We start from the raw sequence: 13,312 nt of genomic DNA, 5'->3' as shown, positions 1-13,312 counted from the left end.
CAGTACCGGCAGGAACCGCAAGTGAAAGGCTTCCCGGTGGGAACATACCTGGTCCACTTACGGAACATCCCCTGGGGATGCTGGTGAAGCAGAGAGGGTGCTGGGAGTTAGGAGATCAGACACGGCAATGCAAGGTCATGCAGTGGGGGCGGTGTGTGTGTGAGTGGATCACGTGGAACCTGCAGGTTGTTACCAAAGTGCTGGCCTCAATTGGCACCTGGTAAACACTCCTGAAGCGGTGGCTGCTGGGGCACTAAGCATTCGTGTTTTGAAGATGGGGAGGTCTGGTTGCAGGGAGCTGTGCTTACTTTCCCGAAGTTGTTCTCATTATGAGTGAATCTGGGGTTCTGATCAGGTCTCCTCTTGGCAGGCCACAGAGATGTCACAGTGCTGGCCTAGCGTCCAGACTGCAGTTGGGGTCCTGGAATCCCTATGGGGTCATCTCCATACATGAAAGGGAGCCAGAGGGTCTCGTCCTGTGCTTGCTGTTTATACCAGGGCTAATCCTGTGGGAAAAGTAACCTGGAATAGAACACAGCTCTCATTCTTAAATGAACTCCATTTTAAAATTAAAGTTTATTTTTTATTTGAGTGAGTGAGAGTGGGGCTTGCGGGGAGTGCTTTGCTTCCTCAGGTGCCTGCAGTGAACGCAGCTATGTGAGGCCAGAGCCAAGAGCCACACTCAGTGACCCACGTGTGCACTCCAGTCACTGGAGCCATCCCTACTGCCCCTGGGCCTGTAATCTGCTGCTAGAGCCGTACCTGCATCCAGACAGTCCAGTGTGGGACCCAGGTGTCCCGACTGCCAGGCCAATGCCCATGTCAAGACTTGTACTTTTAAATAACCAGAGTGTTGTTTAGCCAGAAAGTTATAGACCAGACCTTATTAAAATATGGGTTACTGCAGTTCACTGGAACATTGCCTCATCTCTTCCTACTATAAAGGGAAGCTGAAAGAGTGAAGGGCAGAACAGAGCAACAGAGTTGCACCTTGGTCTTCTCACTTCAATCGCCAAGTAGATCACTGCCCCGAGTCTGGTTTCATCTATGAGGAGAGGACACTTACCCCGCCTATCTGAGTTGATGTAAATTTCTGAGATAATGTGTTTGAGAGCACTGAAAGGTGAAATGTGCAAGGGGCAGGTGCCATTAATTTTCATAGCAGGCTTTCCTTTGTTGATGTAGTGTGTGCTTGGTGTTTAGATGGCCATCCTGTGTATCCGCGTTGAGAGCAATTACCTTGAGGAGTGTGGTAGAGTACTGTTTGATGCTAACATGTCCTGCTCAGAGCAGGGGTAGGGTGAGATTGTGTGAGTGTAGTTACTCTCTGCTCTTTGTTTTCAGGGTTTTATGATTTCTGTGTAGTCATGGTAAGTGCTGCCTGGCTGGCTAAGCTAAGACCTAAAATGTGTATTTACTGCAATATGAAAAACCTATTTAATTACCTTGAAAGTATCTGGGCTCATACTAGCAAACTCCGGAGCTTTTAAATAATTATTGTTTCAAAGTGTCCACTATTTTAATATTCAGGATTGTACTTTATGTCATAGTTGTGTGTGTGAGTTACAGAAAGTGCTTCTTTCTGAAAGCACAGTTTTTGTAAAAGGCTGCCCTGAAGCTCCCAAGCCCTGTTTGTTCTCTCATGCGTGCATCCTCTCAATTCTGAGTTAGATCTGTGGCTCCCTCGCTGATGTCCCAGCCAGTTCCTGTCCTGGTCTCAGACCCCTTAGCCTAGTGCAGCTTTCACTGTTCTGGGGTCATGGGTAGAAAGTCCAAGCCGGAAGGAGGAGTTGCATGGTTGATAGCCCCTGTGGCTCCTGCACGATGTCCTGTGTCCCTGTGTCTCAGCACAGGTTCCCCTCGCTCTGCTGGTTCTGCAGGAGGCCTACAACTCCTGCTTTCCCCAGTGTTCAGTATGCTCTTGCTTACTGTTTTAAAGGACTGTCTGGGCATGTGCTGTAACTGTTGTACTTTGTTTTTAGTTGGAGTTATTTTCCCAGGACAAATTTTTACAGTGGGATAGCTTTCAAATTGTTACTGTTTTTGAATATGCTGATACATACTAATTTGCCTAGAATCAGTACTCACCGAAATGAGTGATCATAGGAGCTTAATCATTTTTATCTTTAACAAAAATTTGCTTGGTCTTTAACTCAGTTTCTTCAGTGTTGGGAATTAGCAAAGATAAATTTTGTAAATTCAATAAATGTGAAAGCTTGAATTCTTTGGTTGGAGTGTTTTTACGACACAGTCTCTATTTGTAATGGAAGGAAGAAAGATTGTTAATGAGTTTTAGTTACCTGTTTACTTAAATATTCAGGTGAATTTCAACCTAATAACTGTCTACTTAAATTTTACTAATGAAATTTTTAACTTGGAAGTGGGGTATTTAATTTGGTTGAAAGCACCAATTTTGGAGAGTGTGTGCACATGGCGTTAAATCCAGGGTTCTCTCCAGCTCTGTCTTCTGTCCCATCCCCTTCAAAAGCAACTGGATTAGGTTCTGAGGTATCCTTTCAGAAAGTGCCCAAGCATTGGCAGGTGCTGGGTGTGGGGTCCTCTGAGTAATCCTTACAGGGTTGATGGCACTTTATTTATAGTGTGGGTGGGGCACATACTAACAACTGTGTAAATGTTTGATAAACATATAAATAAAAGGGGCAGGTGGATTGATGTGGTTTGTCCTTGGGTGTGAAGCACCTGAAGTACTCCAGGTCTCTTGGGATTGTGCAGGCACTGCCTCTGGAGGACTGCCATCCAGGTGGGTCCCAGGTGCCCTGGTCCCCTTCAGCCAGTGGACTGCCAGGCTGCTGTGTGGTCCATCTGGACTCTCAGCTGACATTGACTGGGAGGAAGGCGGCCATCACCGCTGCAGACAGCACGGGTAACCCTAGCCTTTCTCCTCTGTTTCCAGATGTTCCTTACCGTGTACCTCAGTAACAACGAGCAGCACTTTACGGAAGTTCCAGTTACCCAGGACACAACGTGTCGAGATGTGGTGGATCTGTGCAAAGAGCCCGGCGAGAGCGAGTGCCACCTGGCCGAAGTGTGGTGTGGCTCCGGTAGGTGGCGGCTGCCCCAGTGCTCAGTCCTTTCAGGTCACAGGCGTGGCTTGAGCTATTACTGCTCACGGTTGCTCACCGGGGCTGTGGCCCGTGTCAGTCAGGAGTGGTGATCTCAATTCTTGCAGTCTGCTATGATGGTGAATCTTCTGGCTGCTTCTCTGGAATTAAACAAACTGCTGAGTGCAATATAAAAGATCATAGGTCAGGTGACTAATGTCCCCGAGGAACACTTCTGAGTGGCTGAGGCTGCATGTGTGGTGCTCAGAGGTCATGTGTGTGTGTGTTTAGGTGTCACTTAGCTAGAACTTAGACATTTGAGTCTTGCGGGTTGTTAGGGAGAGCTGCCCAGTGAGTATGGCAGGAGGCCGCATGGGAAGCCTTGTGGTCGGCCTCTCACTGGGAGTTTCTGGAGCTCTAAGATGGGGCAGCCTGTCTTTTTGGCTCCAACAGGTATTTGTGAGCAGGGGAGTAATTTGTCATCATTTCTGCCTTGGTCCTGCACCGCTGGGTAGGCGCCTGTGGAGGGGTCCATGTCCTCAGGGCAGGTTCCACCCTGTACTCCCCGTGTGTGCTCAGCCCGTGGTCTGGGTTCCACCCAGCCCTCACGTTGCACCAAGCAGGTCCTTTACTCACCTCCTCTGCACTGGCGTGTTGTAGAAGGTTTTGCATGCCCTGTGAATTTTTCAGTTCTGTTTCTCTTTATGTAGGAACCAGATAAATAATTTGCACAAAAAAGTTCAAGTTACCTCTTTAAAAAAAAAAAAAAGAAAAATGATTCATTTATTTTAAAAGCACAGTTGGAGAGAGAGAGAGAAGGAGAAATAGAGAGAGAGCTTTCATTCACTGGTTTACTCCCCAAAAGGCCACAGAGAGCAGATCTGTGCCGGTCCAAATGAGGAGCTTCACCGGGTCTTCCACGTGGTTGGGGAACCCTAGTCTTTAGGCCGTCCTCTGCTACATTCCCAGGCACGTTATCAGGGGACAGCCAGGACCTGAACTGGTGGCCGTCTGAGATGTCAGCATCACAGGTGGCACCACAGGTCGGAGCTTAACAAGCTAGTCCATGATGCTGACCCCATCCAAGCGATCTTTTTTAAAAATATAAAGTAGTTAATCTCTCTTGTTTGAAACTCTTCAGTGTCTTTTCTTGCGCTCAGAATAAAGGCCTGATAGAGTAGCACTGTACCAGCGGTCATCTAATACCATTTTTCTGCTTGCCTCCTTCTCGAACCTTTGAAGGTTTTCTTTATCTGAAGGCAGGTAACAGAAACAGAGATCTTCCATCTACTAGTTCACTTAATGCCTGCAGCAGCAAGGGCTGGGACATGCTGAACCCCAGAGCTTGCGTCTTCCGCATGGGTGGCAGGGACCCAAGTACTTAAACTACCATCTGCTGTTACCCAAAGTGCCCATGAGCAGGAGCTGGATGAGAAATGGGTGAGACTGAAAACCCAGGTACTGTGATGTGGGATGTAGATGTTGCAGGTTGTGGTTTAACCCACTCTGCCTCAATACTTGTCCCTCTTTGCAGCCTTTAAACATTTCTTGCATTTGCTAGGCTCCACCCCTCTTCTTCAGAGCCCTTGTTACTAGGTTCTATATGCCTGTATGACCAATTGCTTTCTCAGCAGCTATTGTTATTGCTAGTTTCTTCTGGTCATTTGCATTTCAGCTATTTCAGCCTTCTTGAAGAGGCTTTTCTGAGCAAGTTGCTTGAACAGCCACGGAGGGGGTGGGCACTGCGGTGCAGATGGTTAGGCTGCTGTGTGGGACGCCTCTATCTCATATCACACTGCTGATGTGCCTGGGAAGGCAGGTGATGACGGCCCCCACGCGGGAGACCTGGATGGCTGCTTCCAGACCCTGGCTGCTGGCTTTAGCTCAGCTCTGACTATTGCAGACTTTTTGGGGGAGTGAACCCATGGATGAGACATCTCTCTCCTTGTCTCTTTGTCTTTGTGTCTCTGACACTCAACCTGATTTTCAAGTAAGTAAATACATCTTTGAAAAGCAGCCATGAATTTAGTTCCTTATTATATCCTGATTTAATCCTCTGCAGAACACGTCACTCTCTGACGTCTATGTGTATGTATGTGTTTATTGACTCCTTAACGCCTGTAGCCTCACACACACACTGGACTGTCAAACACCTCAGAGCAGAGACCCTGTTGAGCCTGTATCTCCAGCCCAAGGGTAGTGGCTGATACCTCATGGGAGCTTAAGAAATACTTCCTGGGTGAGTAAATGAACTAGCCACCTCTGACAACCTCCTTACACTTAGAAAATGACCTGGCTTCGTCCTTCCCTGAGATGACTGAAACCATCTTCTGTGGGCCTAAGTTTCCTTCCTCTGTGCCTTGGCTTCTTGCTCATTCTCTTAGAGAAAGTGAATTCTCTGTCTTTGCCTTTATTCTCTTGAAACTCTTGATTCCATCTATTCCCTCCTGTTCTCTCTATGCCTCTTGTATTTTGGCTCAGTTGAGTTTACACAACTTTTTTTTTCTTTTTAAGATTTATTTTTCTTAGAATGGCATACCTACAAAGAGAAGGAGAAGATCTTCTGTCTACTGGTTCACTCCCCAAGTGGCCGCGATAATCAGAGCTGAGCTGATTTGAAGCCAGGAGCTAAGAGCTTCTTCTAGGTCTCCCACGCAGATGTAGGGTCCCAGGGCTTTGAGCAGTCCTCTACTGCTTTCCCAGGCCACAAGCAGGGAGCTGGATGGGAAGTGGAGCAGCTAGGATGTGAACCATTGCTCACAGGGGATGCCAGTGCCACAGATAGAGGCTTAACTTACTGTGCCACAGTGCAAGTCCCTCTCTTGCTTTTGTAAATGCTATAGTGAAAATCCTTTTAGGAGCCCTGTTATTTATAAGGGTTTTCTTTTAAAATTATTCAGTTAGTTTATTTTTACTTTGTTGGAGGGGGCAGAGTCAAAGAGGGAGAGAGAGACTGAGAGCAAAGGGTGGGGGGCAGAGATCTTCCCATCCACTAGTTCACTCCCCAAATTGCATGTGATGGCCAGGGCTGGGGCAGGCCAAAGCTTGTGGGTGGCAGGGACTCTCATATTTGAGCAACGGTTTGCTATCTCCCTGAGTACGTGAGAGTAGAAACTGGAATGAGAAGCAAGAGGCTGGGACTTGAGCAAGACGTTCCAATGTGGGATGCAGGCGTGCTGAATACCATCTGAGCTGCTGTGTCCAGCGCCCACCTGGGCGAGCCTCCATGGAGGAGGCATCTCTGCGTGCAGCTACCAAGGAGAAGAATTCCTTGGCTGAAGGTTCGCACTTCAGCTTGTGATGTGTATCCAGGGTAGTTTAGGAAGCTTCATGGGAAGACCAAGATAAAGATAAGTTTATATTATGGTGTGAAAAACTTCTGAAAGCCAGGCCGTTTTTCAAACTGTGTGTTTTCCGTGAGCCTCTTGGACACCCCTTAGGTGTTGTCAGATTTCTGTCCATGGATGCTGTATTGCTTCTGGTACTTCTAGAACTGTACCATATCAATAGTTGTTGCAGTCATATCTTACTTTGTGCTAACCTGAAAAATGGCCTTTGGTTGAAATTTGTGTTTTTTAAAATTATGGCTACGTTTTGCCTGTTTTTCTGTTTCTTAGTCATTTGAGTATCCGTGTTTCCAGGTGTTTCCTCATGTCCCTTGCTTGTGTTGGCATTTGTTTCTCTCCTGACTCGTGGGCATTTAACAAGCTCTTCTTGGATCTCAAGAATCTGTGCTACCTTCGCTCCAATGGAGGAGCCGTGTTCTGTTATTTAATTCTACTGGTGTTATAAGTCTTACCTTATCTCTTTTTTTCCCCCATTTCTTGCTTCTTAATGGATATTTCCTAGTTGCTTATTTGGCTGTAGAGACTGCACTTGTTTGGGGCGGAAACAGAAGCAGGCTACCTGCCTTCAGGTATCTTCGGGTGCAGAGGAGAGGCGGGTCTCGCCCTGCATTTTTGTGACAGTGCAGTGTGTGCACTAACACACGGCTGAGGCCCCTCTGCAGGTGGAGGAAAGGATGCCTGCCTGGGACGCTGGTGTGGACGGTCAGAGTCCCATGGGCAGTCCCTCGGAGAGCTTTGAAGTGTCTGTCAGTGGGTGCAGGCCCACACTGGCTCGGGGACCTGCGCGCCTGCACCCTTCTGGGGCAGGTCAGTGGGGAATAGGAGGCAGTGGGGTCCCTCGCGCGAGTTTCACTTTCTTCCTCGTGGTGCAACAATGTGTGTGTGTGAGAGCCGGTGTGCTTGTGTCCATATGTGTGTGTATACATGTGTGTATATGTGTGTGTGCGTGCATGAACACGTATGTGTGTGGTTCTTACGGAAGGTGTCTCAGTTTGAGTGGTTCCTTTTGGGGAGGGTCTTAGAGTTTTTGGGGTCTACAGAGGGAGATTATGTGGGTCACCTGGGGAGGAGCAGCACTGCTCTGTGTTGTCCTCAGGCAGATTGTTTGGGGTCATGGACTCCCGAAGGCTTGGCTGCTCCCGCCTCTGCCCACGGTGTTTATTTAAGGTGTTGAGATCCTGCCTTTGATGACTGGCCGGTGTGTCAGGTTTCCTCAGGCCATTTCACAGTTCTCCTACTTAGAAATCATACTGACATTGTAATCTTTTCTTTGATTTTGAGTAGTTGTCTTCTTAAATAGCTTGTTGGCTTTTTATATCCAGCTCCTTTCCTGAGACTGGAAGGTTCTTTTGAGGAGAGTTTAAAACCTATCGTTTTTGCTGAAGCAGCTTCAGTGTACCAGGGTGTCAGGCCAGACTTTCCTTTCTGTGTCCAGCAGAGTTCTGGCAGGTGCCTCTGGTGCTGGAAGAAGGGCCAGGGAGATAAAGAAGTCTGTTGTCATAAATAGCCTTGTGCTTGGAAATGACTAGGTCTCGGTTCCAAATATTGGTTATACAATAATACTTTAACAATAGCTTTACAGCAGCCTATATTAAAAACCATATATATGTGTATTTTTAAAGTAAGATTAGGCTGTATAGAAAGTTGCTTTTAAATTTTTCTTTGTGTACTTAGAAACTGGTGTAGATGTGTTGGGGGAGCCCTGTGGTGTAGTAGATGACAGACCCTGCTGGAATCCTGACTGCCCATGAGTGACGGATCCCACTGGGTTAGGCTTGCTCCTCACAGCTGGCTGCCCCATTCCTCTTTCTAGGACTTCATTGATTTGTCAGTGATTATGTGTTAGAGATAGGTTGTAGATTGTTTTCTGGATTCTTTTTAATAATAATGATAAAGGGATCAGAGATACTAAGAACTACATCTGTAGTGCATATTGCATATTTTGCTTGAATGCTATGTTTATACTCCCTTTTACCTGTAGATAATGTGTGTCCATAGGTAAGTGCCTTTCCCGTACCCACAGAATATGTAGATAACATGTCTTTCCTTTACCTGTAGATAAATTTCTACCCGTTTCTTGTAGAACGCCCGGTTGCTGATAACGAGCTACTGTTTGATGTTCTTCAACGATTCGGAAGTCGGAGGAACGAGGTCCGTTTCTTCCTTCGCCACGAACGTGCCCCTGGCAGAGACGTTGGTAGGTGGTATCCTATGAGATGCAGCCCTTATCTTGGAGTTCCTGGAGGTGTGATGGCATTTGGTGAGGAGCCAGGTGGTCTGTGGGGCGAGTGAGGGTAGGAAGCAAGCAGTGGGGCCAGACTGCTCTGCTGAGAGCTGCTCTTGGTGCAGGAGAGCGCGGGTATGGCTTTGATCGCAGGGGGGAGATAGGTGGACTGTGGCCTTGTTGTGCGATGGGCAGGAGGTGGTAGAGGCTGGGCCTGCCCGGAGCTGCTCCCTGAGCCCTGGTGGAGAGGCTCCTTTCTCTGTTGCCGCAGAAAGGAGGAAAGTGGCCGCTGATACAGCTAGGTGGGGCATTTTGTGGCGTCAGTTTAAAGGACTTTTCATCTGCAAACAGTTGATTTATCTGAGAGGGGGACAGAGTTACCTGATAATGAGGGTGACAGAGGTAGGTGGGTGGCAGCTTGAGCTGCTGTGGGGACACCAGGGACACTGAATGCTGGTAGCGCTGAGGCCAGTTGGGACGGGAGCCGTGGGGCTGTGTGGGTGGTGGGCATTTCTCTGCTCGTGCTCTGCAGCCCAGGAGGTTGTGAGAGGAAGAGACTGTTGGCTTGACCCAGTGTTGGTCAAATGGTGGGTCAGCAGGACAGGGGAGAAGAAGGTGTCAGTAAGGAGACCGACTGCCCATAGGCCGCAGGGTTCAGCTGGGCTAATGCAGAGGTGTGCGAGATGGGTGCATGGAAAGGAATTTGTGGTAAAAATTAACAGGTTGGAATTTAACATGTCAGAGGTAGGACATTTGTGATGTTGTCCTCTCCGTGTGGGCCCTGAGGTGAGCATGAGTTAGAATGAGAGTGAGAGGCCAGCGCTAGGGTGGGGCAGCCCTCCAGAGCACAGCAGGACCTGGGGTCTAGAACTGTCAGATGGCCACTTGTTCGTGGGGCTGTGACGGGGTTCCAGACACCAGGCAGGGCAGGCAGAGGTGACTGTTGAGACGCCAAGACAAGTTGGAGTGCAGGCGCTGTAGACCCTGGAGACGCAGCTGCTACCCGTGGCCCTGAGATCTTGGGGTGCGGGAGGCCGAGGAGCCTCAGAGCTGAGGTTGGGGGCCTCCGTTCTTAGTGGTGAGCCATGAATTGAGACAGGGTGACTGCGTTTCTAGAAGTTTTGGACCCTAAGACAGACAGTTGAGGCCAGTGTGTTTAGGTGTAAGACTGCGGGTAAAGGATGTTAGTTGCTAACGTTATGAACTCTCACTTTGATTAGTGTAGCTTTAGCACAAGTGTCTGTTCCTGACCACTAGGAGTTAAATTTAGTCTGGCCTCTTCTACCTGTCTTGATCCTTGGGGGTTAGTGACTCAACCAGCAGTGGCTGGCTTACATGCCTTTCCATACCAGTGGTGTCTACTTCTTTTAAAGTGAAGCATGCATTACTTTTTCCCTAAGCAAGTCATCATTTGCCTCTTATTTTTTAGTTTGTTCTGTGTTTACATTACTACTTAATTGTGCATTCTTTTCTACCTAAAATGGGTTGAGTTTGCCCTGTTTGCCTGCCAGTTCTGGTGTCTTTCTGTGTGATACTGGGTGAATTATTAACTTGTCTCACTGGTACAATGTACAGTTTCAGTGTTTGTAATGTGAGAAACAGCGTCTGAGGATGTGAGACCTGCCTTCCCTCACTGCACACCAGCGCCCCACAGTGTTGACCCTGGGGTAGGGCAGGATGCCCTGTTTTTAGTACAGGCTTCTTCTAGATTGAGGATGTTGGGACATGGTTTCTAGGCCTTTTTCTCAATTTAACTAGGACTTCTGACCCAGAACCTGGGTTCTGATTTTTTAAAGCTGGCACTCTTCCTCATTAGTTATGTAACTGATTATACAAAGGAAAAGCTAGCTATTAAATGCTCGCTCTCTGACAAGGCAACAAAGAAAGCAATTATTCTTAAATTACAGAACTTTTTTTTTTCCTGTAAAAATATTGTGACAGAATTCACCTGAGTTATTTTGTTTGAGAATTGAGCAATTTTAAAAATAGGGTAACACGTCAGAGTCAGGTGTATATGTGATGGTTGGCTCCAAGGATGCTCGTTTTTTTTGTTGGCATGGGAATTTGTCCTCAGCTTTTTGGCAAGTGTCATGAATGTTGGATTCAAAATAAATTTAAACTTTGTCTTTTAAATTTAAATTTTCATAAGTAGTTTAATAGTTTTCCTGATTTGCACAAAGTACAGGTGTGAGCTTAATCTCTTTGAAAAATTGTTAGTATTATTTATTATAATTGTTAATTTAAACTAATGCTTTTGAAAGTGGTGACATTAAGTGATAATAAAAAATTCTCTTTCTAGTTCAAAAAAGCAGACTGCAGTGTTTTTTAGTTAGTAATTTCTTGAACTGGGAAAGTGGGAATTATTTGTTTTAAACTTAAATGGGAAAACACTTCATAGTATGTTTAAGCAAAATGTTCTCACTAAATCAAATAAATGTTACACCATTTGTCCTATTTTCAATTCTTAAAAAAGTTACAAATGCTGTTGATGAATGGATATGAGGGTTGACTGATTTAATTTTCAGTTAATTGACTCTTGATTTCACTACTGAAGAGCTCGAGAAGAGAGGGCTTGGAAAAGCAACTGAACAAATAGCATGAGTTACCCACAAAGTGCGTTCATTAGTTCTGTTCATTTTCCCTGCTTTGGTGTGCGAATCAGGCAGCTTCCCTAATGATAAGCCGTGGCATGTGGTATTTCGTAGTGCTAACTTTTCACTGTTGCATGTAATTGATTTTCCGGAACAGAATGAATTATGAGATCTTCTCTCCATTGATAGTAGAAAGCATCTTATGTACATGTTAAATTTAAGTATCAAACAACAATAACGAAGCTCAGAATGAACTGTTGCTTAAAACACTGGTCAGCTCTGGTGCTAATGCCAAGTTTTTGAATTTTGTCCTCAGCGAGTGGACCAAGGCCTCAGGATGCGGGCTTAAAAAGAAATGGTGTGAAAGTAGCTGGGGAACATCGCAGAAACGAGAATGGTGTAAGTAGTTGTTCTAATCCATACTGCATATGCTGTGGTGACACTGCCTTCTTATCCTTTGAGTCTGATTTGTTGTGCATGGGTTCATGCTGGCCCTTTCCGTAAAGGATATTTGAGGGGCTGGAGTTGTGCCATAGTTGGTTAGGCTGTGTCTGTAGCGCCGGCATCCCCTATCTAGCTGATCTGAGTGCTGGCTGCTCTCCTTGTGATCTAGCTCCCTCCTAATTCTGGGAAAGCAATGGAGTGTGTTACCCACATGGGAGACCCAGTTGGATTTCGTGGCTCCTGGCTTTGACCTAGCCCAGCTCTGGCAGTTACTGCCATTTGGGAAGTGAACCAGCAGATGCAAGATTTCCCTGTCCTTCCCCATCTCTCTAACCCTGGCTTTCAAGTAAAAAAAAAAAAAAAAAGAAAAAGGGATATTTACGGCCTGATATGATAGCCTTGCAAGCACCCAGAATCCCGTATGGGTGCCGGTTCATGTCCCAGCTGCTCTGCTTCCCATCCAGCTCCCTGCTTGTGGTCTGGGAACGCAGTCGAGGACGGCCCAGAGCTTGGGACCCTGCACCCATGTGGGAGACCTGGAGGAAGTTCCTAGCTCTTGGCTCTCACCGGCTCCTCTTTGGCTGTTGTAGCCACTTGAAGAGTAACCAGCAAATGGAAGATCTTTGTCTCTGTGTCAAATCTGCCTTTCCAAGAAAAATAAATCAGTCTGTTTTAAAAGGATATTTAAATTTATTTCATAGGAACTATTAACTTTATTGAATAAAGCAATTATTTTCGTGTTCCTTAAAGACATTTTCTGTACAGAGCTCACAACTTTGTTTTTTGCTTTTAAGATTTATTTGTTCACTTCCCAAATGGCTGCAATGGCCAGAGCTGAGCCAATCAAAAGCCAGGAGCCAGGAGCTTCTCCTGGGTCTCCCATGTGGGGTACAGGGCCCAAGGACTTGAGCCATCCTCCACTGTTTTCTCAGGCCACAAGCAGGGAGTGGATGGAAATGGATAGCCATTATTGGAACTGGGATCTATTTAGAATGCTTCCCCACAGGTGGAGGATTAGCGTGATGTGCTATTGCACTGCCCCCTCCCCCCCGTTTTTTTTTTTTTTTATCTTAAGTGTCATTCATTAATGAACGAATGACCCTGAAAAGATGATAAAAGTGGTCCCAGCCATTAGTGGACTTTCTGAATGCATCTGGACACTCTTGGGTTTAACTTACAGAAACAACTTTGTGGAAGTATAATTGATGTACAGTAAGTTGTGTCTTTAAGTTGCACAGTTTGGTAAATTTTAATTTAAGGCATAATTTTTGGTGCTGAGAGCTACTCTACTGTCTGGAGATAGCAGTTTGTTTATCCATTGAGCTCTTGATAAATGCATTTGGTTTTGTTTTCAGTTTTTGGTTATTCTATGTCAAGTTACTATGGGTTACTTGGGTATAAGCCTTCACGAAGGCATTTCCTTTTATTTTTCCTAAGCAATTCAGGAAATGAGAAGTAGACTACCTGGGCTATAGGATAGATGTATAGTAACTTGTATATTTATAAGAAACTGCTCAAAGCAATTGTGATTTTACTTTTCACCAGAGACTACTAGTTTTTCACTTCTTCGTCACTGTTTGCTGTCGTCAGCTCTTTATTTTAGTTGGAAGAGTTAGAGAGAGAAATCTTCCATCTAAAACCAAG

The 13,312-nt window shown here is 46.1% G+C and overlaps 1 protein-coding gene across 2 annotated transcripts in view; it reads left to right on the top strand.

Annotated features, from left to right (window-relative positions):
* Positions 1 to 13,312, top strand: part of TP53BP2 (tumor protein p53 binding protein 2) — a 56,761-nt gene that overhangs the window by 18,112 nt on the left and 25,337 nt on the right. For both annotated transcript variants that reach the window (XM_040985744.1, XM_040985743.1), the window contains exons 2-4: positions 2,915 to 3,062; positions 8,493 to 8,606; positions 11,541 to 11,623. In XM_040985744.1, the coding sequence (XP_040841678.1) occupies positions 2,915 to 3,062; positions 8,493 to 8,606; positions 11,541 to 11,623 (345 nt within the window). The remainder of the gene's footprint in view (positions 1 to 2,914; positions 3,063 to 8,492; positions 8,607 to 11,540; positions 11,624 to 13,312) is intronic.

The sequence above is a fragment of the Ochotona curzoniae genome, unplaced genomic scaffold (genome assembly GCF_017591425.1).
Source record: "Ochotona curzoniae isolate NIBS_2020 unplaced genomic scaffold, NIBS_Ocur_1.0 contig_430, whole genome shotgun sequence".
Taxonomy (NCBI): domain Eukaryota; kingdom Metazoa; phylum Chordata; class Mammalia; order Lagomorpha; family Ochotonidae; genus Ochotona; species Ochotona curzoniae.
Note: the sequence above shows the minus strand (reverse complement) of the source record. Positions and strands in the feature narration are given on the sequence as shown.